The 25,408-nt window shown below is 38.6% G+C and overlaps 1 protein-coding gene across 1 annotated transcript; it reads left to right on the top strand.

Annotated features, from left to right (window-relative positions):
• The first annotated feature begins 4,695 nt into the window (after window positions 1-4,695).
• LIPI (lipase I) lies at window positions 4,696-24,411 on the top strand. Its single transcript, XM_010312641.2, has 10 exons — window positions 4,696-4,849; window positions 8,012-8,388; window positions 10,064-10,172; window positions 12,680-12,781; window positions 14,226-14,315; window positions 15,488-15,655; window positions 17,185-17,277; window positions 19,745-19,856; window positions 20,218-20,391; window positions 24,096-24,411. Exons 1-10 carry the CDS (start codon window positions 4,801-4,803, stop codon window positions 24,199-24,201), a joined length of 1,380 nt encoding a protein of 459 aa, XP_010310943.2. The 5' UTR covers window positions 4,696-4,800; the 3' UTR covers window positions 24,202-24,411.
• The last annotated feature ends 997 nt before the right edge of the window (window positions 24,412-25,408 follow it).

Genomic DNA, 25,408 nt, shown 5'->3' with positions numbered 1-25,408 from the left:
CCGGCCGTGGGTGCCGCGAGGCCTGCCGTTTACTTAATGGCGCGTTTGAGGGGCGCTGTTGGTGCCAGTTGGGCAGGCGCTCGCTAGTGCCGTTAGTCTGTGGAGAACTTTGCAGACGTTTGAAGACGCTCACTTCATTTTTTTCTTTTCCCGCTTTTCCCTACTGACCGGAGGAAAAGATTTTTATTGCCAGAGCTACCAGTGGAAGCGTGTGTTGCACAGAAACACGGCCTCGGGAAGGAGCGTGTGCGCCCCTGGAGCGTTTCCTTGTGTCTGCGTGAAGCTGCAGGCGGGCAGCGAGGAGCCCGAAGCGCACAGGCCGAGCAGAGGAAGGCCGGCCTGAACAGCCCCGTCCGCCGCCTGCCTCCCTGTGGGGCAGCTGGGCGCTGCAGCTGCTGCCGTGGGGCTGGCTGACACATGCTTCCAAAACCTTGAAAGCCCTCAACTGTTTTAGTTGTCAGCATGGTAAAGCATTGTGATAGTTACTAAAAAAATACACAAGTAAACTATCAGATGTTGTACATTTCTCAGTATTTAAAAAGAACTGAAATACCATTGCTGTCTTTAAAACTGAAGTTGTACTTGCCTGTTGTGTGGTTGCTACAAATAGGTATCAAGCACATACACACATCTAACATTCAGTATATATATTTAAAATGTTATTTTACAAAGGAGCACTTTTTCAGAAGTCATCCTGATGACAGCAATGTGAAAAATACTATTACAGATTTATTTTTTTTTTCCCCCAAGCACGGATGGTGTGCTTTGCTTCAGTGCCAGTTATTTTCTAATGGAGGCTTAATTACTGACTTGTCAAGTCTACTTAGAACAGGATTATCAATTTACAACAATTAAAAGCCTGTGGTGGGTTGACCCTGGCTGGACACCAGGTGCCCGCCAAAGCTGCCCTATCACTCTACTCCTCAATGGGACAGGGGAGAGAAGATATAACGAAAAGCTCGTGGGTCGAGATAAGGACAGGGAGAGATCACTCACCAGTTACGGTCATGGGCAAAACAGACTCGACTTGGAAAAAAATTCATCTAATTTATTATCAAACAAAACAGAGTGGAGTAGTGAGAAATTAAACCTTAAAACACCTTCCTCCCACCCCTCCCTTCTTCCCAGGCACAACTTTACTCCTGAATTCTCTACCTCCTCCCTCCCGGTGGCACAGGGGGACAGGGAATGGGGGTTGTGGTCAGTTCATCACACGTTGTCCCTGCCACTCCTTCCTCCCCAGTGGGAGGACTCCTCACAGTCTTCTCCCACTCCAGCGTGGGTCCCCCACGGGGTCACAAGTCCTGCCAGCAAACCTGCTCCAGCCTGGGCTCCTCTCTCCATGGTCCACAGGTCCTGCCAGGAGCCTGTTCCACTGCAAGCTTCCCACGGGCCACAGCCTCCTTCAGGTGCCTTCACCTGCTCCAGCGTGGGGTCCTCCACGGGCTGCAGGTGGAATCTCTGCTCCACCATCAACCTCCATGGGCTGCAGGGGGACAGCCTCCCTCACCATGGTCTTCTCCATGGGGTGCAGGGGGATCTCTGCTCCAGCGCCTGGAGCACCTCCTCCCCCTCCTTCTCCACTGACCTTGGTGTCTGCAAAGTTTCTCACATCTCCTCACTCCTCTCTCTGGCTGCAAAAACTACTACTTCTTCCCCCCCCCCCTTCTTAACTATGTTATCCCAGAGGTGCTCCCACTGTCACTGATGGGCTCAGCCTCGGCCAGCGGTGGATCTGTCTTGGAGCCGGCTGGCATTGGCTCTGTCAGATGTGGGGGAAGCTTCTACCAGTTTCTCGCAGAAGCCACCCCTGTAGCCCCCCTGCTACCAAAACCTTGCCAGGCAAACCCAAAACAGTATAGAATACATGAGTCTTAAATTTCTTCCAGCCAGTCAGGGTTTTTCTCTTTGTAATCTTTAGACAGCTTTTTTTCATAGCTAAACGTATTGTGTTGCAAAAGCCAAGTGTGATTTTGTCTTGCCTGAAAAGGGGCAGCGCTCTTAAGCTCGCGGTTAGAAAGGAATTTTTCTGGAGAAGTGGCTTCATTTGTAAGAGAAATGAGAATTGTTATGAGAATCGTTATGAGAATGGGATTTCCTAAGATTACGAAATCCTTGAGGGTAGAGAGATTAGAAGGGGAAATACATTTACATGTGACCAGTGATCAGGATATCAAGGTTTGCATAAGAATTCGATCTTAATCTTGAAAAACATGCTGTGATGTTCTTAGCTGTTACTTTATCAGAAACTTTTGGGGGTGAACTGAAGTGTAAAAGTGCCATCCTGTCACCTGTAAATCATAGAGTAATCTTGTACTGCAATAAAATGAAGTTTTTGTATATTTTTTTCAACTTCAGTACTTGGCCAGCCCTGAGAGTTTTTTAATAGCTGGCAGGCTGTAGGCTCCCCTGAAAGTGTCGGGGTTCGTTCAGGAAGTACTGCTGGTATGGCCCTGAGTGCTGCAGGACACAGTCGGAGTGCCAAAGGGGCAGTGCCGGGATCCTCCACTCATTTGCATAAGGCACTTTTGGAGCAGGTACCTCTGAATTTCAGTGCGAGAAGTGTATCCTTGTGAGAAAAACAGTGGACATAACACGCAGTGAAGTGGGACGGGCAGTGCCTGAACTTCAAGGGTCTCACGTCTGTTTGTGACAGTGTACCTGGAACTCTGAGTCACCTTGAAGGATTTAACCTGACAGTGGGATGTCAGTAGAAACTACAGTGTAAACAGTAACAGTAGTTAAGATATATGAATTTCTAAGTGACGTAAGTGCCACTGTTGGTGAACAAAGTTCCCTTGTCATACAACAGAGTTGAATCCAACAGGCAGTAGTTCAACATCCTAATTAATACCGCAGAACTTTCTGGACATTGGTTTAGTAAGGGAATCCTTTCCTGACACTGATTTCAGAGGGTTTTAAAACTGTTTTGTGGGTCGTTATATTGACATGAGTGGTACAGTACTTTACTTACATGTGAGCTGGGCTTACTGGTTTTCAGTTCAAGATGGAACTTTCATTTCTGTTCCCCATACATGTGTAAAAGAACAAGTGGGTTTTTATTCACAACTAGTGGCATTAGATATATGTAAAGGTACGTATGTAAGATTTTCTTTTACAGTCATGTGATTGGCTCTTGGATAAGTGCTGTAGATGTTTTACTAGGGCTATTACCGGTTTGGTTTTAGTGGTGTTGAGGTCGCCATGCTTTAATTTGTATATGAATGTGAACTGCACACCGAGTGCATGCTGAGGCTGCCTAACTGGTGGTTTCTTGTGTGCACTGAGTTTTTGTTGTAACAGTAATCTATATTAAAAAGATAGATTTTAGGGAGGGGAAAGAGCCAAACTGACACTATACCATTACTTGTTCTAAGTAGTATGTAATGTCAGTAGGGCTCTGCTTTTATAGTAATTGTTGGGCAACGTGTCAAAGAGGGAACGCAAAGTAATAACAAGAGCTGCCTTATTGAACTTTACTGACAATAGGGTGACAAATTTGAGAAATGGAAGCAAAAAAGTAATAAAAGGTCATTAGTTAAGCTGAGCCGATGTTCATATGAGTAGACATACTGCATCTTCTTCTTGTGGCTGTATTCAAAGGGGAAAAGACTTTGAAGAGACCTAAAGTCTATCTGCTGCAGAAGCTTGTGTAGCACAACTTTGTTGAGCTGCTCAGAATCATAAAACTAGCAGAAGAGACCAACCGCTTAAAACTAAGTAATGAAACACGCGTGTGCGTGCACACACACATATACCTTAACTGTTGTGGAAGGGAAAGAAGGAGACCTAGACCTTATGTTTAGAAGCGCTGTGAAGGGTATGCTATGCAAAAAACATTTCTGGATGCATCTGCCTCGTATTGGAGTGGTTATGATCTGTTTTTCTTTCTCCTGCAGTAGAAATAATTTGGGGCTGGATATTGGCAAACTGTGCATCCAGGCATCTCGTTTGAATAATGCAGAGTTTATCTGCCTCTTTGCCTCACTGTGAACTCCAAGAAACTGAAGTTGATCCTCTTGTATTTACCCAGTCAATTACTTTGTAAATAAATTAACTTCACAAAACTAAATGTTTCTTCATCTTTTTATAGTTTGTGAACCAGAGGGAATGAAGTTAAGTAAGTGACATACCCAAAACACCCAGCAAGTCAGTGTCTGAGTGAGATTTGTGGGGCTCTACAGGCTCTGTCCTGTATAAGTGCTTTCACAGACTTCCTATGGATTTAGATCAGAGAATGACTCCTTGGAAAAAGCTCAGAAGCTAATTTTGTGAAAAAATAATCCATGGGGACACAGTTGTGAGAATTATTTTCAAGTTCTTATAGAAAAATTCTTCTGTCGCCAGAATTACTTTTTGTTCTAAGTTTCTGTTGCCCGTCCCAGCGCCTCTGATTGCAATTGAGCGACACGCTTTTAAAAAGACATGTGGGGGGTCTGTAATGTCATGTACCTCTAGTTACTCTGCTTCCTAAATTCCATGCGTGTAACAGAGTTGTCAGTAATATATGACATCAGTTGCTTACGTGTGAATCTGCTGAGAGCAAAGAGAGAGGGAAATAGATTGAAAAACAGTCCCAACCCTTAAAGACCAGAAACCACCCTACCTACTGAAGTCATTCAATAGGAGGAGCCATGAATTGCAGAAGCTTGAATACGGCTTTGCTTTCTGCTTCCTACTCTACATGTCACTTTCTTCATTAGTGGCATTCAGTTAGGTTAGAAATCTAGCATACTATAAGGCAAAGCTAGATTTGCCACTTCTCTGGGGATATTACGTATTGCTTTTCTCCATTTCCACATGCTGAAATTGTGTTTCTTCATCTGTTTGATATACTGGGTGAAAGCAGGTAAGAACCATTAGCTTATTCTTCGCAATGGCTTTATTCAAGCATTAAAAAAATGAATATTCCTTCATTTAAATTGGCCAAAAGATTAAACCTTGTGAATTACGCCTAGTGGAGCAGTCGATTAGTAAAGAGAATTTGATCACTTTAAAACTGAGACATAGGTTTTCATTTTAAAGTAAATAGAACAAAGCCTGATACTTTATCTCTGGCTGTACTTTACACAGGGACACACTCAGGTATGTGCACTTTGTACGAAGTAAAGAGGTAATTGTGAAATAGTTTTAACATATTAACGTAAGTTTATTGTTTATTGCCGATGCGATAGGTTGACAGGTTTTCAAGTTATGTGTTATGCTTTAAATAGTAAAATTTATTTACAAAAAAGTCAGTGTGCACTTAAGATTTTCCCCTTTTCAACCACAGAAGGTACTTACAATGCCTACAAATGTACACAGGAAAGTTAAAATTGTGTATTAGCTGAGCTAAACAGCATATGTAACTGCCCAACACCTATCTGTATGTTCGGACTGTACAGAAAAGTGTATGGCATCACTCCCACACATGTGCGCAAAGGGCAGCTGTGTATTCCTTCCAGTAATCAATCAGGAGTTTGAAAAACCTTCCCTCAAAGACTCCTCGCTAAACAATTCAAAGTATTAAATCTATAAATGTATTTATAGTACGTATCTCATTCCACAGTAAAGACATCATCTTTTTTTTTTCTCTACTTACTTGTCAAAGAATAACTTCTGTCATTTCACAGCCATAAGTAAACGAGTTGTTTCCTTTTGACATTTCCCAGTTAGTAAATAGGTTTTGTCAGTTAAAATAATTTCCTTGTGATAGATTTCTCGCTTCCATGGACCAGACTGTGTCTCTGGTTTATGTCACTGTCATTCCACTGGCTTTAGAAGAATTAATTCTTATTTCTACCAATCAAATGATAAGAAATCAAAACATTTAAATGGATGTGGAGGAACACTTCAACAATATCTTAGCATTAATCTTTTCTGTGTTAGATATGTGGGAGTGAATTATAAGGATCAGTGATTAAACTTGGATTTAAGAACAATATTAGGCAAAAATGAAAGAGTTTCATGTTGTAGCTTTGAATCTGAATAGAAAAAATTTAATCAAGTGGCTGGTTTTTATCATTTAGCTTTGTATATGACATTTGTGTAATAGAATTTCTATTCTAGTTTTATTGTCATATATCATTTTATGAAAAGTAGAGATTAAATGTGATGCATTCTATTAACATCTCAGTATCATGTCACATGTATGACATTTTACCAGGTTCTTGAATACTGTTTTCACTAAATTCAAGGCAACTGCAGCTGAACAGCTCTTAATTTCAGAACAACTTCTTGGATAAACCTCAGCAATGAATCTGAGTTGCTTTCCTGTACCATTAGTTAGTTAATAACCTGTCCAGTAAACACAGTGAAAGTTACTTAAGTTATTCAATGTTAAAATAAGGAGAACAGTGATCTTTATTGTGAAATATAGGTAATTCTAACTTTTCCTAGACTTAATAATTGTAGCTATTGCCATAAGGTGATGATAGGCATGAACGATTTGAGACAGGAAGTTTCTGGTAATTTCTAACACTGTGTAACTCCAACCCTCCTCCGGTTTGCAAACATCCATTATTTTTTGTGATGTCCAGTCTGTAAGTGACTGGTTGAGTCATTGTAGATACATGATATGGCCTAGAGGTGATTGGTCTAGTTCCCCAAGGGAATTAGTGTGTTTACAGCATCTTTACTGCATCTTCAGTCTGTAATTCATCTTGTTTAGCTTTGCTTAGATCTGTACTAGAGTATAAAATACATTTTTCAGATACCTTGTAACCCCCCTCCCCCCCCCCCCCCCCCCCCCCCCCCCCAACTTTCTTGCCCTTCGCAGCTTTATAAACTGGTGAGGGCTCGCTGTCCATCTCAGATGTGCAAATGCCGTAGGTTTGGTTCTGCCTGCTGGCCACTCGCTGGGAAAAGGAGAAGAGCTAGAACTGCCTCTCCTGTAACTCAAAAATTCCGAGAAATTCAGGTTACTTTTTTTATTATTTTTTAAGGAACTGAGTAGGTACTATTTCTCTTCCTACTTTTGCTTTCTGGAAGCTGACTGAGTCTTGCTTTACAAAGTCGTTAATGACAGAGAAGTTGAGAAAGGTCCCATCAAATATCGGACAAAAACCTTGTGTGAAGTTGCATAGCCCACTAGAAGTCAAGAGATTGGCCCAAATTTCTTTGTCCATACACCAGCTAACACCATAGCAAAGGTGAAGAGGCCATACAGAAGAATTGTGACAGGCATCAGCATTGTGCCCAGAATCCTGAAGTGGCTTATCCACGCAATGTGACCTCAGTCACAAAGGATACTTTTCTAAGCGTTAACTTTTGACGTTGATAAGCACACAGGGGAAAAATTCTTTTTAGACTCTTGAAAACCTCCATCCTCTTCCTGATCCTGACTGATCTACAGCTTAACCTTGTATACCATAAGTGTCTGAGTACAGAAATGCTAAATATATTTTTTCTTGTGCCATTGTGTACATTGTGTACCTTACAGATTCTTATTTTTTCAAACTCGGAACAAGATCCTTTGTTTCTTCTTTCTTTATTTCTTGGTAATGGTGTCCTTATGGTGATCCAAAACAAGGGCAGGGTTCTGGATCATCTCTGTACTGTCAGGCAACTGTTTCTTATTGCTAGATCAAACAATAAGGTCTAAGGATTGGCAACTTTAACATTGCGGCCAAAAGAGGAAGATACAACTGCAGTGGTCTTCCTGTTTGTACAACATACATTAGCTGTGAAAAAATTCTGAGAACCTACTTTGATGGTTAAGCAAAGGATCTTATCAACAGCGACTACTACTTTGTACTTGTTATGGAGAAAATATATGATTCAGAAACAATTAGAAAGGTTAATTTTGTATATGAAGGGTTCAGAGGAGCATAGTAGTCTCTGTAGAATCATTAGTTAAACTGTGTGTCCTTGTTGTTCAGTGCATGTTCTAGCACCTCATTCCAAAGGTCTGAAGTGAAGAAAACAGTTGTTCTTCACTTTTAGTTGAAAAATGTGGAAAGAAAAATGAAAAGGTGATATTTCAGGTGGTCTAACTCATCAAATGACTGTCTAACATTTTCATCTTTTTCAGATGAGGAGAAAAAATGTCCTGAATTTACAGATCTTAATATAGGCAATGCTTTGTCTGGAACAGAACTCCAAGTCCAGCTACTGCTACACACAAGAGAAAATCCAAATTGTTCTGAGAGACTCATTGAACATAATATTACTGCATCTGAGTACCTTAATACCTCCAAGAAAATTGTCTTTGTTATTCATGGCTTCAGACCAACAGGATCTCCACCAGCATGGCTAGGTGGCATAAAGGAGCTTTTACTGTCTTCCGAGGATATTAATCTCATTATAGTTGATTGGAATCGTGGTGCTACAACTGTGAATTACATAACTGCTGTTGAAAACTGCAGAAAAGTTGCAGAAATACTGAAGAACTATGTTGACCAGATGCTGGTAAGGCAGAGAGTTGCCTCTGTTCTGACTAAGTTTAAATAGCATAGTTTAAGTGAGAATGGATATTTAAAATATGTCTAAAGAGAAGCCCAGTGATCAATATCAAATGACATTTCTTTACCAAAGTATTTACTAACTTTGCATACAGTTATTACTGCATATCTTTAGCTTCCCCTGAGTTCTTATTTCCCTTTCCCTGAAGTATGGCAGAGATTGCATCTGATTTCTTTAGCCAGCTGGAAGTTTTAGGTTTTCTTGGAAGAGTGAACACACCAGTGGGGAGGTGAAGCAAGAGATGTTCAAATAGTATGCAGCATTAAAATTTTACAGAAACATTACACTACTCTTTTTACTATTAAACTACTATAGTTAAAGATTTTAAATGAAAAAGGATTCACTGGCAGAGATAGAAATATTTGTTTCAAAATAATACAAACTTCTTGATTCTAGAGGGAGTTGCAGAAACAGTTCTTGATGCCAGTGGTCTTAACTGGGCTTTAGATTTATTGCTTAATCACATGAACAAAACATGTTATCATCTAATTTGTGGCATTGTTAGATTTATCACTTGATTTTTCTTCCATTCTAACCACTTCTTTTCCCGGCTATTTTCAGAAATTTTGAATGCTGTGCAGTAAGGAAATATTCATGTGGAATTTGAGAAAAAAAACCAGCATTTTGAGAAAGGATGAGGTGAAAGAGGAGATATCCTATCAGAATCTACCCTTTGGGACTAGATATAGTGATAACAATTTGTAATTATGACAGTAAATTTATTGTTATGGAATAGAAAAATAAAATAGGACTATAAGAACAGTCTCCAATCCAGAATGGGTTAAAAGGGTGTATTTTGCAAATTTCTTGATGCAGATTTTTGGTTAATTGCTGGTTACAGATCTGCCTGGCAAAGCAATGACTGAAGGACATGCTTGGGCCGATCTTGTTGCGCGAGTCATCAAAGTGATGGTGGTGGGGTATGTTGTGTCCCACAGGTATCAGTTTCACAGATGCAAGCTGCCGCAAGGCCTTGTCAGTTAATTTTGAGATGCATTAATATTTCAGGTCCCACATATCATCCCATCACTTTGCAGAGATTCTAACAGGTCTGCTGATACTATTTGAGAGCTCTTTGGTAGATTTTTTTTTTTTTTTTTTTTTTTTAAATACTGCCTGTTTTGTAGAATGGGCATCTTAAGGCTTTCCTGCAGGTGTGTGTTTGGCACCATTATTCAGCAGATCTGTGGTATAAGTGTTAATGGTATTATGTTTTAAATTTATTTTATTGGAAGAATAAGGCAGGGGGAGATAGATTTTTTTTTTTTTAATTTTTTTCCCTAGTTCATAGTTTTGGTTCATCTTTCTGGTATCTGGTAAATGTGTTCCTCTTCTCTCCCTGTGCTCCTCTTCTAACTAGTGTGACAGTTTGGAAAAAATGTGACTCAAGCTTCCTTTTTACATTTTTCTAGTCAAAGAATTTCACAATTACTACATTGTTTAACTAGTACAGAATGTCAAACTGAAAGGAACTTTGTAATTTCCATTTGTTTTTAAAGTTAGAGAGTTAGAAGTATAACTTAGAGTACTGACAGAAAGTGAAAACTTAAATCAGCCTGCTGATGTCTGTTCATTTAACCATGTGTGTGGTTGTGGCTTTGTGGGTTTTTTTCCCCAACAGGTAGATGGAGCTTCTCTTGACACTATGTATATGATTGGTGTTAGTCTTGGGGCTCATATAGCTGGTTTTGTTGGCCAGAAGTATAATGGCAAAATCGGCAGAATTACAGGTAAGTCTTTTAATCCCAATACATGTATTCTAATGTACCTTGTGGTGTTGTCATAGTTGCAAATCCCATAGATGCTAGCTCTGAAATATCGACAGATAAGAACTGAATATTTACTAACGTATGCTAGGCAAAATGTATCCCTGATAGAAGTTCAGAAAATTGTGAAAGTCTGACTTCAGGACATAAGTTTCCAACCTGTTTACCTCTAGTTTCTCACATGAAAATTAAGTGCTACATCCCAAATGCCACTTAAGTTAAATGAGTTTCTGTCTAGTTGATGGAGCAAGTCAGGTCCCTCTGAAGGGAAGTTCAAAAGCTCTTGGTCAGACCACAGGAATCAGGCACAAGGATTTAGTTTCAGTTTGAGGTATCTGGACATGGTGCAGGTTTTACTATGTTGAGCTCTCTGCTACAGGGAGATTAAATCAGGTGTCCAGCCTGTGTATGGATACTGCAAATCTTACCTCATACACGTTACATCGTCAGCATTGTCATCTGCGGGAAGTGGCGCATACGGTAAAAATTGGAGTACCGTCATTTGGGTACATCTTTCAGGATCCTGCTTGTACAAAGTTTAGGATTAACTTTTAGATGCTGGTTCCTAGGGCAGAATCCACAGTGCTAATTTGGGTGCACAGGCTCCAGATGCTTCTTGCGGTGAAAGAGCAAAACTCACTGCAGCTAGCAGTGCTGAGAAGGAAGCTCCCTAAGCTGTCAGAAAAGGTGCTAAGGGGAGAAGGGACTGTTGGATCCCGATAGTGTTCTGGATTTAAGAGAGCAGCTGTTTTCAGGCTGAAAGGAGGCAGTTACCTCTCCTTGAGATTCATAGCTCCAAACACTCTCTTCAGAGTACTTAAGTAATTTTTTCCCAAAATGTAAGAGGAGCCAGTAGCCAGCCTTAAGAAAGAGAATTAAAGACGACTCCTCTTTTAGTACAGTAATCTGAAAGTCAGGGCATTTTCTAAGAATGTGATAGGCTCCAACTATACTCCTTTATTTAAGAATAGTCATTTCCACTTTCCACGATTGCCTAGTTTGGTGGTGTCACTGGTTGGAGACAGTCTCGATTACAGTGCTAGGTTAGCAGGTCTGTGTCCTCTCTGTACAATAATTGGGAGCTAGAAGATCCATGTCACTTCTAAGCTCAGATGCTCGCAGGAAAATGCAATTATATGACATGTTTCAATCACATTCTTATAATTACAGGTATGGATGAGTAAAGGCAAAGATTGAGTAGTTCAAACCCTCAAGGATCATAACCTCTTGACTGTTTTGATCCTCTTTCTTTCAAACAATTTGAGCTGGTGACCCAAACTGATGTTGGAAAAATGAGATTTTTTTTAAAAAAGAAAAATATATTTTCTTCTTAATTGTTTGGAGGCTTCTGAAATATAAAACTAATTAGTGGACTAAAATGATGACCTTTGTCACCTGGGGTACTATGAATGTGAATTCCTGGCATTCCATCATCCCTTGCCGTAGTTTGGATCTTGGTTAGCTTGACCTTGAGAGAGAACCTTCCTAGACTAGTTATTAAAGAACATCTGCCAGTTAAGTCATAATACAAATCTGAATAAGCTAAGGTCATACTGTGTCCCTGTCTCTCAATCAGTGAGAATGCAATTAGAAGTCAGCTCAGTGTAGGAATATGTTTTGCCTTGACAGTTGTATTTTCCATCTTTGCTGCTTTTTCATTTCCCCTCTTTGTCTGTGCTTTTGTTGTCAAGAAAATAAGAGAAGAGCAAACCTCAGCTAAAAATTTCACTTTCCTGTGAAGGACAGAGATTAACATCTTGAAAATTATCAGTCTTCAGGGCTGCACAACATGCCTAAAATGAACGAGAATATGCAGTGTTTAATCTTTGAACATTTTGCCACCCAAATCCCCTCCTCCTTCAAATAAAGTGCTTTTTGTAGATCTCGGTTGGAATCTCTTTTGTCATAGTTGAGTTTTCATTTGATTATAAGATTTCCAAACCTCCTTCAGGTGAAAATGTGGCCAAAAATTATTATTTCACGTAGTTGTATATAACAATGTTTTTCTGTAACTAATTTCAACACCAACTGATAAAATGATTAAGGCATGTTTGAAATTGTGTCCGTCCAATGTGTCTTCATCTTGTGTTCTGGTGTTGAAAGTAGTTATATTGTGCATTTTGTTTTTATGAAGTATGTAGTAGGTATGGTATTTTCTGGGGAAAAGGACAAAATTACTACTCCTGATTTGATCACTAATTCTGTTGGCTTATAATTCATCTAGAGAACCGGGAGATGAGCACAACTAATTAAGAGAGAGCAATTCAAAGATATGGGCTGATCAGTCTTGTGTTAAGAGCCCTTGCTTTGCTTAGCAAGCTGAAGAATGAAAACTTGAGAACAATTGTGCTGGTTTTTGGTTTTATCCCAAGAAAATGAAGTCATTGATGAATAATGCTCAAATGTTGGTCTTGTATATATCTGTAGAAACAGACCCCAGGATTTGTAATTCTAGTGTTATTTTCATTTAGGTCTTGATCCAGCGGGCCCTTTGTTCACTGGAGAACCACCAGAGGGGAGACTAGATCGTACAGATGCACAATTTGTTGATGTAATCCATTCAGATAGTGATGGTAATGACATAGCCTTAACTTTCCTATTTCAACTTGAGGAAAGGCAGGAAAGCAAAAGAGAAGGAATAATCTGTTTCAGTAACATCCAAATAGTGCTGCAGAAGTATATTTTTTGTTATCATCAGGTAGATTCCTGTGCTGTTGCTTGCTAACAATGTCTATACTTTTGAAATCATACTATATGTTATTATAGCTATTCATCAAGAAATCGAAACTCAACTTTGCTAATGACTTAAGTAATGATGGGCCATTCTGTTTGGTTCTGACAGAAGTAGCCATGTTATTGAGTGGGTGAAGCTTCATGACTGAACCTGAAAATATTGAAACAGCTTTTATGCCCAGCAGCGTACGTAGATAGCCATATAGTCGTGAGTCCGTTTAATGTCACGCCAAAGTAGTGATTACACCACTGTCATTTATGTCTTGTTCGTTATAGTATATTCCTTCTGAATATGAAAAAAGCACGTCTGCACATTGAATAAAGCATGCCTATTGCATTAATTGATGATACTGCTATTTCCAAAATAGTTTAGCATTAACATTCTTTTGCTGTGCTAGTGTGTATGAACATAGAGGTTGTAAGCACATGATTATCACTGAATTAGTGCCTTCTGAGACAGCCAGTCTCAGCTGTGTCACATTAGTACACTACAGATCCACCGCTTAAAATTCTAAATCACATTACTGTAAGGTTAAAATGAAGAACATTGTGAAGTCTGCTTCATCCATGCTATAATCTGGTTTAATTTTGTTCTCAAAACCATAAGTAAACCTTTCAAACCTAACACCCTTGTCCCATTATTTGTGTAGTTTCATATAAATTTCTTTAATAATATTAACAATTAAGCATTTTACTATACAAATTTATATGCCAAGCAGTAAAATACCAATTTTTGTAATGTTCCAATTATGTGAATAAAGATAATGTGTGCTAAAAAGGAAGGTAGGTCAGACTAAGCTAAATATTACTTATGGTCTTTTACAGGATGGATACAGATTTTTCTACTTTGATATACTGCTTACATTAGTGTAGCTCAGAATCCAATGTCATGTGCAAAAAATGGAAAATCTTACTCTAATGAAAATTGCATTGGGAAAGTATTTTGGTTGCTGGAATGAACATGAATTTCATAAATTTCTTTGTCTCAGCTACGGCACTGAATAGTTGCTTCTGTTCTTTCCTTTTTCTTTCGTGGCAGTAGGAATCTTACACAAATATGTATAGATTTGTGTGCAGCATTTTACATGTGTACAATTTTCTTAAAAACAAAAAAAGACATGGATTTTATTTAACTCATAACTTCCGTTTAAAGAACAAAAGAACAGTATAATTGCAAAAATTTTCTTAAAGACTTCCATGTTATTTTGTAATGAATGTAATGATAAATAATTGACTGCATAATTCTGTTTATGGTTTTTTGATTCATGATTTTTTTTACTTTAGCACTAGGTTTCAAGAAACCTTTAGGAACCATTGATTTCTATCCAAATGGAGGAATGGATCAGCCAGGTTGTCCACAAACAGTATTCAGTGGTAAATAAAAATGTGTTTAATTAATAAGAATGTGTTCAATTAATGAGAAAAGAGTTTGAGATCAAATCAAAAAAAGTTAAACTGAATTCAATGGATACTGCACATATCTGGTAATGTGGGACCTGGGGGCATTGTATTCTTTCTTTTCCATCCCCACTCAGCAAATGAGAAATAACAAAGACATTTGATATCTTTTTTTAATAAAGATCTTCCTATAAGCATATATATTCCACCATACAATTATAATTGGCATGATGGAATTATAGTATTGTATTATGTATACAATCTGCATATAGTGATTTTTATTTTTCTGTGTTTATGTATGGCTAGGCATGGGGGAAGATGTTTGTGTCCAAGTGGTTTGGACAGGATCACTTGCATATGGCATGGAAGGAAAGGCTTTCAAGTCTTTACAGTGTCTTAGGTTCCTCCTGGTTGGCAATGATGAACTAGGTTTCGGACAGGTCTTTTAGACCTTAGCATGAAAACCATTTTACAACATGATCTTTTGCTGCAGAATTTTGCTTATTTCAACCTCTGTAAACCTTAGGCAAGGTTGCTGCCCAGTGTTTTTGTTTACTCTTTTTGGATATGTTTATGTCTGTTTCTATTACTAATCTGCACAGTGCTGCTACGAATTAGAGCTGCTGCAAAAGCATAGGGCTTCCACTTGTGTGTCTGTGAGTATGGGAGAATCCCTTAAGACTCAGGATCGTCTTCGTCTGTACAATTCTCAGAGTTCATTTTGCTAGGAGAGTTTGTTTTGCTTTGTGTTATTACCCCCCAAAATTAGGGACAAAATCTCTGAAATATTCCTCTCGGTAATTTTTCTGCCAAAAGGTTCTGCACTGGATGGAACAAGGCAAATTTTAACTCAGACTCATGCTTTCTAACAAAAAACTCTGTGAATTTGATGGGACTTAGTAGACTATTTCTTACATATAAAACTCTGTAGACTTTTCTCTGTACCTGTAATATTCAAAATAGTCTTCAATTTCTTCTTGTGTGTGTATGCATCCATTTTTTGCACTTGGTAGTCAACTAACCAGAGAATAAAAGCATGGCTAATTAAGAATGACTCAGGTAAATGGGATTACTTTGATAACACCTTTTCTTTCATTAAGAAAAATTATTACATATTCTTGGTATATTTTGTTTTTTCTTTCCTGAAGGACTTCGGTATTTTAAGTGTGACCATCAAAGATCTGTCTTCCTCTTCTTATCATCTTTGAAAAGAAAGTGCAACATAATAACATATCCTTGTGACTCGTACTTGGATTACAAGAGAGGAAAATGTGTGGATTGTGAAGCTTTCCAGCCAATGTCCTGTCCAGTACTGGGTAAGGATTATCACATCTGCTCTGGGCTGGGTGAGATTACTCAGAAAATCCAGACCAGCTCTTTCTGGGGCTACTCCAGAGATCTGTAGTATCGTGTGAAGGGATCTGTAGAGATTGATCACATGCAGAGCTGCATACTGTTTAGTAGTTTAAAGTTTATGGGTTTGTCTGCTTTATAGTTATCTCTGTTAGACACAGGTGCTGGATGTTCCTAATGTTTGATCATTAGGCTTTCCAGTCTGAAATGGGTTCACGATGTATTTCCTTTGTACTGACAAACTGCTTCTACTTAATTCATCACTTTAGGCTTTCACAGTGTGTTATTATCCCTAGAGTACCTTTTATTGTGGTTTTTATTTAAGAGTAATGACGTTTATAGCAACTTCATGGTTTCTCTGGATCTTCTTTTGGAATCAAGCTTTTATTTGGAGGGGGTTTTAGTTTTTTGGGGTTTTATTGCTTTTAGGGAGGATCTGGAGAGGGTTTGAAAAGAGCTAGAAGTTAACTTTCAATTCATACTTTGTCTTTTTTACATCCTTATATTAAGATGTACATCCATATTGGTTCGATCAGGTTTGAAGAAAAAGCATAGTTAGACGGATGTGTATGCTATTTTACAATAAACCCCAACCATAATGGGATCTTATAGTAGGGCAGGACTTCCCCAGCATGGTTGTTAGCCATGCCTGATGCACTTACACAGAATGCCTGAGCTAGAAGTGGAGAAATATTTGACCAGTCAGCTGCCAGTTTTGTTTTGTTTTTTTTTTTTTTTAATAACCATAAAACCTCTGAGGAAATGACAGGCAGCTGAATCTGGGAACTGAGAGGAGAAGCAGCATCCTTCTACTGCAAGAAGCTTTCCTGCTTGCTGCCTTGCAGTGGCAGCTCTGCAGCCTGGAACTAGCCCTTGTTGCCCAGTCTAGGTAAAGAAATCAAGAGGGAGAGAATAGGATCAGCCAGTTTAGAAACGAGAACTGTTATCAAGCCCCAAAGACAATAAGCGTATAGACCAAAAGTTCTTTCTACACTACATCCATAAGCTTAGGAGGTTTACAGAGTATCTAACATTTTATTAAATAATATATACAAGTATAAACTAAAGGGTTTAAAAATATTTACTGTAATGATTCAAAAAAGAAAGGAAGAAATTTTACCTAATGTGAAGCTGTTCTGTAACTGTTCTCTGCAAATAAGTGGGCTACTTTTTGGGTTTGTTTTTATTACTTCTGCAGGAGTGTATAAGCACTATTTTTTGGAGTTAGTAGTCTAGACTAAAAACATTCCAGCTGTTACATTACAACAATTTTAGTGATACAAATATATTAGAAGAATGAAATACTTGCATACTATATTCTCTTATTCTCAGGGGATTCCTGCATTTTTCAAGTCAATTTACTTTCTCAGAGAATATTTAAGAAAAATTAAAGCCAAATCTGTCACTTCAGATGAGTTTCTTTTGTGTATTTATACATGTATCATGATTTTGCTAGATGTCTGAAATGAAATAGTTAAACTTCGGATTTCAGGTTATTATGCTGATAGGTGGAAAAACCTGTTAATCCCAATGAGTTCACCAAGGAAAGCTTATTTTGATACCTCGGATCAAGAACCATTCTGTAGTAAGTGACTGAATATGTACATAACAAGCTTTTTATGAAATGTTATGGCTGTTATTTGTTAGCTGATCTGGAGTGAAAGCATGTTAAAAGTAGAAAATTATTGCTAACTGCTGTGTAAAATGGTGTAATAAACCATAAGCTAAGTGTCAGTTCACAGACTGGAGGAAGATGAAGAATGATTGTGGTAGAAGCCTAAGCAATGCGTGAACTGAGAAAGAGGTGTGACTTTAAAAGTAATGGGATGGACTGCCAAGAGGAAGAAGGAAGCCAAAAAAGGAGAATCAAGTGACAGGGAAAAAGCTGGACTGAGAGAAGAACCTGCTGGGATGGGATCATTGCTGCCATTTTCAGAGAGCAAAAATGGGAAGTGAGACTGCCCTGGGTGGGGGACAAAAAAAGAGATGCTTCTGTGTTCCACCCCAGCAGGGGAGCACCTCACAGTCCACTAAAGCTACTCCAGCTTTTAAAAGTCCATGTCTCCCTGACAGTAAAACAGTGGAGAGAAAACTTAGCTAACTGTTTCAGGGTTATACTCTATGGGGATGAATTCTCATGGCATGGGGTTTAGCTGCAACAGTTTAGATATCTACCTATCCATGTAGAGGCCCAGTTTAGATTCTCATCCAATTTCTCTTCTTATTAACAGACTTTACCACCATAAGCAAATGTTAGCACACTCATTTGAATTGATTATGTTTAAGGTTCTTTTATTTGGGATATGGGGATAGGCTTACAGGGAATTGAAGTGAAATCACGCTTTCCCAATAGCTTTCCCCATCATCTCGTCAAGTTTTTTGACCAGTGACCAAATATCTTTTTATAGTGGTACTATATGCTTACTTACTTCGCTGTTTCTTCCAAAGGGCCAAGGAGAGGTTAATGAAGATGTGATGGATTTAACATAAAATAACTCCTATTCCCAGTGGTCTCTCGGCTCAACCCAAACCTGCTCCCACTCTTCTCCCCTGCTCCTGTCTGCCTGGGCTTTGCTCTCGAGGCTGCACAGGCCACTAGGTCTGTCTCCTTATTCATTCTTCCTGCAGAAAAATACGGCTTTGCTTTCACTCTCATACATATTTAAATCTGGGCATTCATCAAATATCCAGCCAGACAGAATCTTCCTGATGGAAAGAGTACATTGCAAAATGAAAAGATTATGTTTAGTATTCTGGGACAGGGGTGGTAGAGGAGAGAAAAGAGGGGGAGATATACCAAACATAGGGGGACACACAGGGAGAGGAATAAGAAACATTGTAATGACAGCAGAAATTTGAGGGAAAATATGCAAAGTCAAGAAGAAAAATGAGTCTACTAAACCAGTCTGAAAAAGAGGTTATTTATTAACTAAAGCCTTATTTTAATCCTTAGATATTAGAAAACATGAGGAAATACAAATAAACAAAGGTCTTAAAGCTAAATGAAACTGTAAACTTCAGCAGGACAAGTTCTTCATACGAGGTGAGGCTTGGTCTTTTAGGAGAGAATGTTAAAAAGCAACATGCTTAAAAAAAAAAAAAGAAAAAAAAAAGGGTTTGAATTGGCTTCCTTACTTTGGGAGTAGTAAAGCTGTGTTTCCCCTGGGTAGCCATAGCACAGTTACAATATTGGTGATGGATACAGAAGTGCGGTAGAAGGCCAGGTCGGGGTTTCCGAGGGCACAGCGGGGCAGGTCAGCCCCATGCCAGTGCATGGAGGGTGCCAGCCCCAGGTAGCCAGCCCGGTTTCCTGAGCCCGTGGGCCCTCCAGGGGAGCAGGAGAAGGGGCTGGAGCATGGGAAAGCGATCAGACCCCCCTCTCCTCTTCCTCAGTCTTCCCCATGCAGTTTTTCTAGTATCCACACAGAGGTTTTGGCAGGTTGACTTCTCTGAGGGAAGGGTGCTTGGAGGACCTGTACTGCTGCTCCTGCTCAGGCTGGGCAAGCAAAGCATGGGAATTAATCAGCTTTTGCCACCCTATTAATCTGCTTACCTAGCTAACTGCCCACTTTGCCTATACATAAAGTTTGTGCCAATGCTGTTCCTCCCCTCTCCCTGCCTGTGTACCTCAGCTGTTTTCTGGATATGTCGCTTTTGTGGGTAATGTAATACTGTGGCTGCACTAATAGCTCAAATCCTCTCTTTGCAGAGCTTGCCAAAACCTGAAGGCACTGCTTAGAGCTTGAGGTGCGTTTTTTCCTTAGGCAGGTCAAACTCTTCCTGCTAATTCTGATGGTAACTTTCTGATGCAAATCCTTTCCCTGTAAGAACTGAAGGAAACGATACACTAATTTCATAGAACTCCAAGTGGCCATTTGGTAGAAGCTAATTTTTGTCCTTAGCCTTCTTACTCTGCTTTGAGCTGGTAACTTAGAAGTAAAGAGTTGCTATTCCTATCATCAACCAGTGAATACTTTTAACAGGGTGATAATAACAACTATGTCCTGTGAGGTCATTCTTTGAATTGTATAATTTCCTATTTCTTTTTGCAGTGTATAACTACTTACTGGATATTATTACCTGGAATAAAAGCATTAGGAGAGGATTCATTAAAATGAAAATAACAGATTATGCTGGAAACACAGTAGAATCAGAGATGAATAGGTATGTTGTGCTTTGTCTCTTTTTTATCACTTTATAGGACTAATTTTCTGAGTTCCCTAAACCTTTTAGCTTGTTAACTTGTAAGTCAAAAAAGTATCATGAGGTTGTTAAGACTTGGCCACGGCTCCTTTTCTGGGATATGGCTCAGTGTCAGAGGCAATGCTCCTCACACTGAAAGCACCCTCTCTCCATTTATCAACTAGCCCAGGTCCTTGCATGGTGCTGATTTGAATCCAGTTCTAGGTGTCCTGTTCTGAACACTCAAAGTCTTATAAGATTTCTGATCTTAAGAATAATGCCTAGCAATAATGAATGTTACTCAGCTAACAAAACCCTGACTAGAAATAATATTTTTCTTTAGTGAAGCTTCAACATTTCAGCAATATAAGAGAGTCAAGATACTAACTGGATTTTACCAAGACCTTGACAATATATCAAGAATTTCCTTGACCTTTTCTACAAAGACTTTAATAGGCCCGAAACACAAGCTTAGGATTCTCCAGATGAGGCTGAAATCCCTTAATAATCCAGAAAGGTAAGCATTTGTCACATATCAAATTGGTGTATCAACTAAACCAATCAGGATGTTTCCTCAGAAATGTGCGTTTCCCTCTATTGATTTTTTTAATCACATATTCCTAAACGCATGAACATCCTTCTCATCCTACCTAGGATCAAATATATCATGTGGAAGAGCTGCGCTGTACATTAACACTTAGTGCACAGCACCCTTGTACATGTAGGTGTCACACATGCTTGTTACAGCCGGCTGCTGCTGCTGCTGCCTGGTCACAAAGGGTTTTCAAGGACCACTTACGTAGACCAGCCTGACTTACACCTGCATGGTTAACTTCTCTTCCAGAAGATAAATTTTATTAAGCACTTTTCTGATTTTAATCATGTGTCCGTACACAGCTGTTCACACTCAGATAAGAAACGGAGCACTTCAGCTGCTTTTATGACTAAAACAGGTTTTTTGTCTTGTTGCTGAAGGTAAAGACCTTCCAAGACCAAAACAGAGTCTATGCTTGCCTACACTTAAAATGAAATCATCTGCATGTTTTGATAATTGAGTGTCATTACTATGATTTTATTAATTATTTCTGGTTTTAAATACTTGAGCAGTATTGCCATATGTTTGCTTTTTAGATCTCCAGAGTTACTTGTACAATAGCGCTAGCAATTAAATTTTACATTTGCATCTTGTGAAAATAACATATTACATGGAATAGATAAGAAATATCCAGGAGTAGCAAGAGTACGTTATTTTAGAGTTGTTCTGTTTGTTTGCTTTGTATGAATGGCAGCTTCAACAGTCAGAATTTAAAATAAAACCTAATAAGGGTTCTCAAGTAATGAGTGGGAATAATATTAAAATACGAGTAAGTCTTAAGTCAGTATATTCTGTTAACTTGAGAAATAACATTTAAGGCTTTCTGATTTGGTATATGATAATATAATTGGGTATGATATTTTGTAAAAATTTGGTATATGATAACAGAATTGGGTATGAAACTTTGTATAAATTGTGAAACCTTGTTAAATTAATGATGTACTATTTCATATTTACTGGGAAAGAGGAGGAGATGAGTGGGAGAGACTTAAGAAGAAACAGAACACTTGGTACCTTTGATGCAAGCCTATCAGCATTCAGGACTTTTTCAGATAACGATCTAGCAAATAAGAAGGTTTTCAGTGAACAGCCCTCACTGGTTTTGAGTTTTCATTCCTGTTACTCTGACTCTTGTTAGTATTAAAGTAAGATGCACTTGATTTGCTTTAATACAGGATCCATTAAAGTCCTTTGTACAGAGCCTCATCAGATGGCAGTCATACAGGCACATTAGATACTTTTTGGATAGCAATGGGAAATAGTGTATTGAATGAGCATGTGAAGGTAATTTAAATGCAGATGTTATAACACTATTGGTTGGCATAATTACATAATTACTCATTCTAATTATAACTACCTATATTTACCTTATTTTGTTACATATAATTACAACAATTACTTGAATACAGGATAATCAACTAGAAACTACATTAAAAATATTTAAATTATTCATATAACAACGTAGTAGGTAAAAACCAGGGAACAGGTGCAGGGGTAAAAGACAATAGGAGTCTCAGTCTCCCCAGATCTGGGTTAATAGCAGACAGTGGGAGTTTGGGGGATATCACTGACAATTTTCTACTGGGCTGGTCCATTATTCAGACAGATGGTGTGTGAATGTAGGAGTGCTAAAAGGTATGTATAATTTTCAGACTCTTTTTCTGGTCTTTGAGATAAATCATTCCTGCTCACCCATAAACCGAGAAAGCTTTCCTAACTTGTGTGTGTCCAGGTGTCAGTTCTCCCAAAAAAGCTTTTGAACCCGTCAGTCAATTCAAACTCATTTGATGGGGAAGGTGAATGTCTCAAAGATACATAGCCCAGCCACCTTTGGGGTTTTTTAACCAAAACAAGAACAGAAGTAATAAAAAAAGACAACCTTATTAATACCTCTACTGAACGAGAGAGTGTGGCATGTCCTTACTTTTTAGCAGACAGCAGAGAAGCCACATGGGGTGAGGGATTATGAAAGCCTCACCTAAAAAAAAAAATAAAAAAAATTTATGTTTTGTTCCTTGTTGGTGAGCTGGAGCCCTGGTCCTTGCTCAGGGCTACTCTCCCGTAAGGCATTCCTAGTACTCAATAATCACAAGCTTAGATGTATTGCACTTCAAATGAGACATGATATGTTGGAAACCATACGTTTTTATTTCTAGTGTTCATCGTTACTGTTTGTCTAAGTATTGTATTAGGTAGAGCCCTTCCCAGGTGATGACTGCTGTTGGAGAAGTGGCTATGCTAACATGTTTTGCTGCTGTGTTGCAGCATGCTAAAATACAGCATTGTATTGTTACGTGAGATATTGAAAGTGAACTCAGGAAATGGATGTATATAATAACCTGACATTGTTCTGGCTGGAAATTCACCTGTGAATTCTTTCATGGTCTTTTATAAGGACTTTTAAAATGCTGGCAATTTCTGTGCTTTTATGTCTTTCTTTTCCTCCCACCTCAAAAATAATAGAATACTAAACCATTAAATTCAAATCCAAACAAAGTAGGGGGGAAGGACTGGATGAAATTCTGTGCTTTGCGTTATACACAATACCAGAATTTGCCTTGAACTTCTTAGTCATTAAATCTACTATGTTAGCTTTGTGAGGTTCCAATTCTTATACAGAAATCCAACAGTCCTTTCACATACAGACAGGTGGAACCTTGACTGGTTGGAAATCTCACGCTAATGGGCAACAACAGGAGTGCCCAGCGGGATGTTCTTCCTCAGGCTTTGTCCTTTAGCTGTTTCATTGTATGCTACATCCCAGTCCGAGGTGGATTGTATTGTATAGCCACATCTGTGAGTTCAGAGCAATATAAAAGATAATTTTAAATAAAATAAGTATCATAGTTTGTATGTCCCTGTCCTGGTTTCAGCTGAGAGGTGCCATCAGAGGGTATTTGCTTGTTCAAACCAGCTATCACTGTCTATCTATAATGGTGCATAAAGGGCAGAGCTATGTTCTGTCTCTGCCCTAAAAGGCAGAGCATCTATGTTGACCTCCAAAAGAAAGATTTTGTGTGTGTGTGCGACTCCTTTTGTGACCTCTGTATGTTTTTGTGTAGTATTATGCAGGTCTGAGTTTTCTAGGTGTTCAGATGACAAACTAAACATGTTTAGTCTCTTGCATGAAACTTTCTTACGCATGCTGTCATTGCAACTGAAAGAGTTAGAAGGTATTATGATGTGGTTTTTTACTTTCCTCTGTGGAATGAAAGCAGAGAAACTTTCATACCTAGGGAACTCAAAATAAATTATTCAGGCCCAGCGTTAACAGGAATTGGGCTGTTCTTGGATCATTGTTCTAAAGAATTAATTTGAATCCAGATTAATAGCTTTAATGGATGAATAATTGCATCTTCATATTTCAGACTAATGCAATACACTTCCTACTCATTCTATTTTGCACCATCCAGCTGATGTCCTCGTTGTTGTTTACAATATGGCAAAACTACTCTAGTGATGTGTAAAATAGGGTGTAAACTTAAACAAGACATTTCTTCTTGTCCTGAGTACTGTCTCTGAGAAGTGGTAAATACTGGAAGTGTAATAATTCAAATACTGAAATATTTTTCTGTTAATTTTAACTTTTTCTGTTGTGCACATTTTTTCTGTTTCTACTTTTGTAGACCGCAGCTGTGCAGATACGATTTTGTACTGATGGAGAACACTGAACTGACCTTCAAACCTATCCTTTGCCCAGAGAGGGGTACACAAAGATCGAGCTTCTTCTAACTTAATTTTTCCTACTGCAGTGACATTTTGATTCTTCCTCAGGATAAAGACTGCAATGAGAAAGGAAACGAGATAAGCTAGATTTATTTTCAGGAGTCTACTTGGTAATATGCATTACTTGCCTTGAGTGCCTTAGGGTGAAATTAATTGAAATTTTCAGATATCTATGTATTTGGGAAATTTGAATAAAGTGTATCATGTTGGAGAACATGCGATGGTCTATTTGTTATTACTTGTTAACAGTGAAGCAACTACTGAATTAAATATGAGTTATCTGCATAATCATGGCACATTATTTGTCAAATCATACATATATTTAATTATTTATCATTTGTAATGGCTTTTACATGGAAACATAATTATCTGTCTACTAAGTGAATTTAATATACCGTACATGTGATCTACAGATCTAATACACAGCAGTTTTGCTGTGCTACGTTCATTGGATAAATGAATTCACATTTTCTCATTATATAATGTCTCAGTCTGAGAACTAGAATAATAAGATTTGTGAGCACGTATGTAAATTTGCTATTTAAATCAATTATCTTTATGCTCACCTCATATTATTGCAACTGTCCAGGTTTTTTTGTATTAAAGCTATGGATAAGGCAGCGATATTTCAGTTATGAAGTAATCATAAAGTCTGTTCTGAAGAGAATCACTTCAAGATGAAATAAATGCATTTCCATTCTGTTTCTGTTTGGGCCTCTTGGAATTAGAGCTGCTGCTCGGGTTGAGATTGATGACAGCTTTTCACCTATTGGAATGTGAGCAGGAATAAGCCCTACATAAACATTTCCTCCTCCAGTCCAGGGAAAGATCTTCTAATGCTAGATTGCCTTTCCTAATGGTACTGATTCAAGAACAGATATGTGTATTTTTCTTCTTTAAGGTTGCTTTATGTATTTAACCCAAGTTTCTTGAGTAAATGTGTCCTATGCACGTTATCCTTTTCCTTTCTTTCCTATGCCCCCGCTGTCCCTGCTCTTGACAGCGATACTTGGTTGAACCTATTAACCAATTTCATCTGAATGTCAATGGAGTGGGATGTCCAAAACCTACGAATTGTAAGTTTTATTGAAAGTCAACAGCTGGGTGAGAAGGGAGATGGAAGATAGCGTCCTGAGGAAGGGAAAGCAAGTTATAACTTTGCCCTTTTCATTGCAAGAGGCAGCTCCAGCATGCTGGTCAGTATGTGCAAAGC

The sequence above is a fragment of the Balearica regulorum genome, chromosome 1, assembly GCF_011004875.1.
Source record: "Balearica regulorum gibbericeps isolate bBalReg1 chromosome 1, bBalReg1.pri, whole genome shotgun sequence".
Taxonomy (NCBI): Eukaryota; Metazoa; Chordata; class Aves; order Gruiformes; family Gruidae; genus Balearica; species Balearica regulorum.
This window is presented reverse-complemented; position numbering and strand designations above follow the sequence as displayed.

Excerpts from the sequence above, each read along its gene's own strand:
- LIPI (XM_010312641.2), top strand. The coding sequence starts at position 4,801 with ATGCTGAAATTGTGTTTCTTCATCTGTTTGATATACTGGGTGAAAGCA. Across the intron at positions 4,850-8,011 it reads GATATACTGGGTGAAAGCAG|ATGAGGAGAAAAAATGTCCT; the intron begins GTAAGAACCATT and ends CATCTTTTTCAG. Across the intron at positions 20,392-24,095 it reads TCCCTTAATAATCCAGAAAG|ACCGCAGCTGTGCAGATACG; the intron begins GTAAGCATTTGT and ends CTACTTTTGTAG.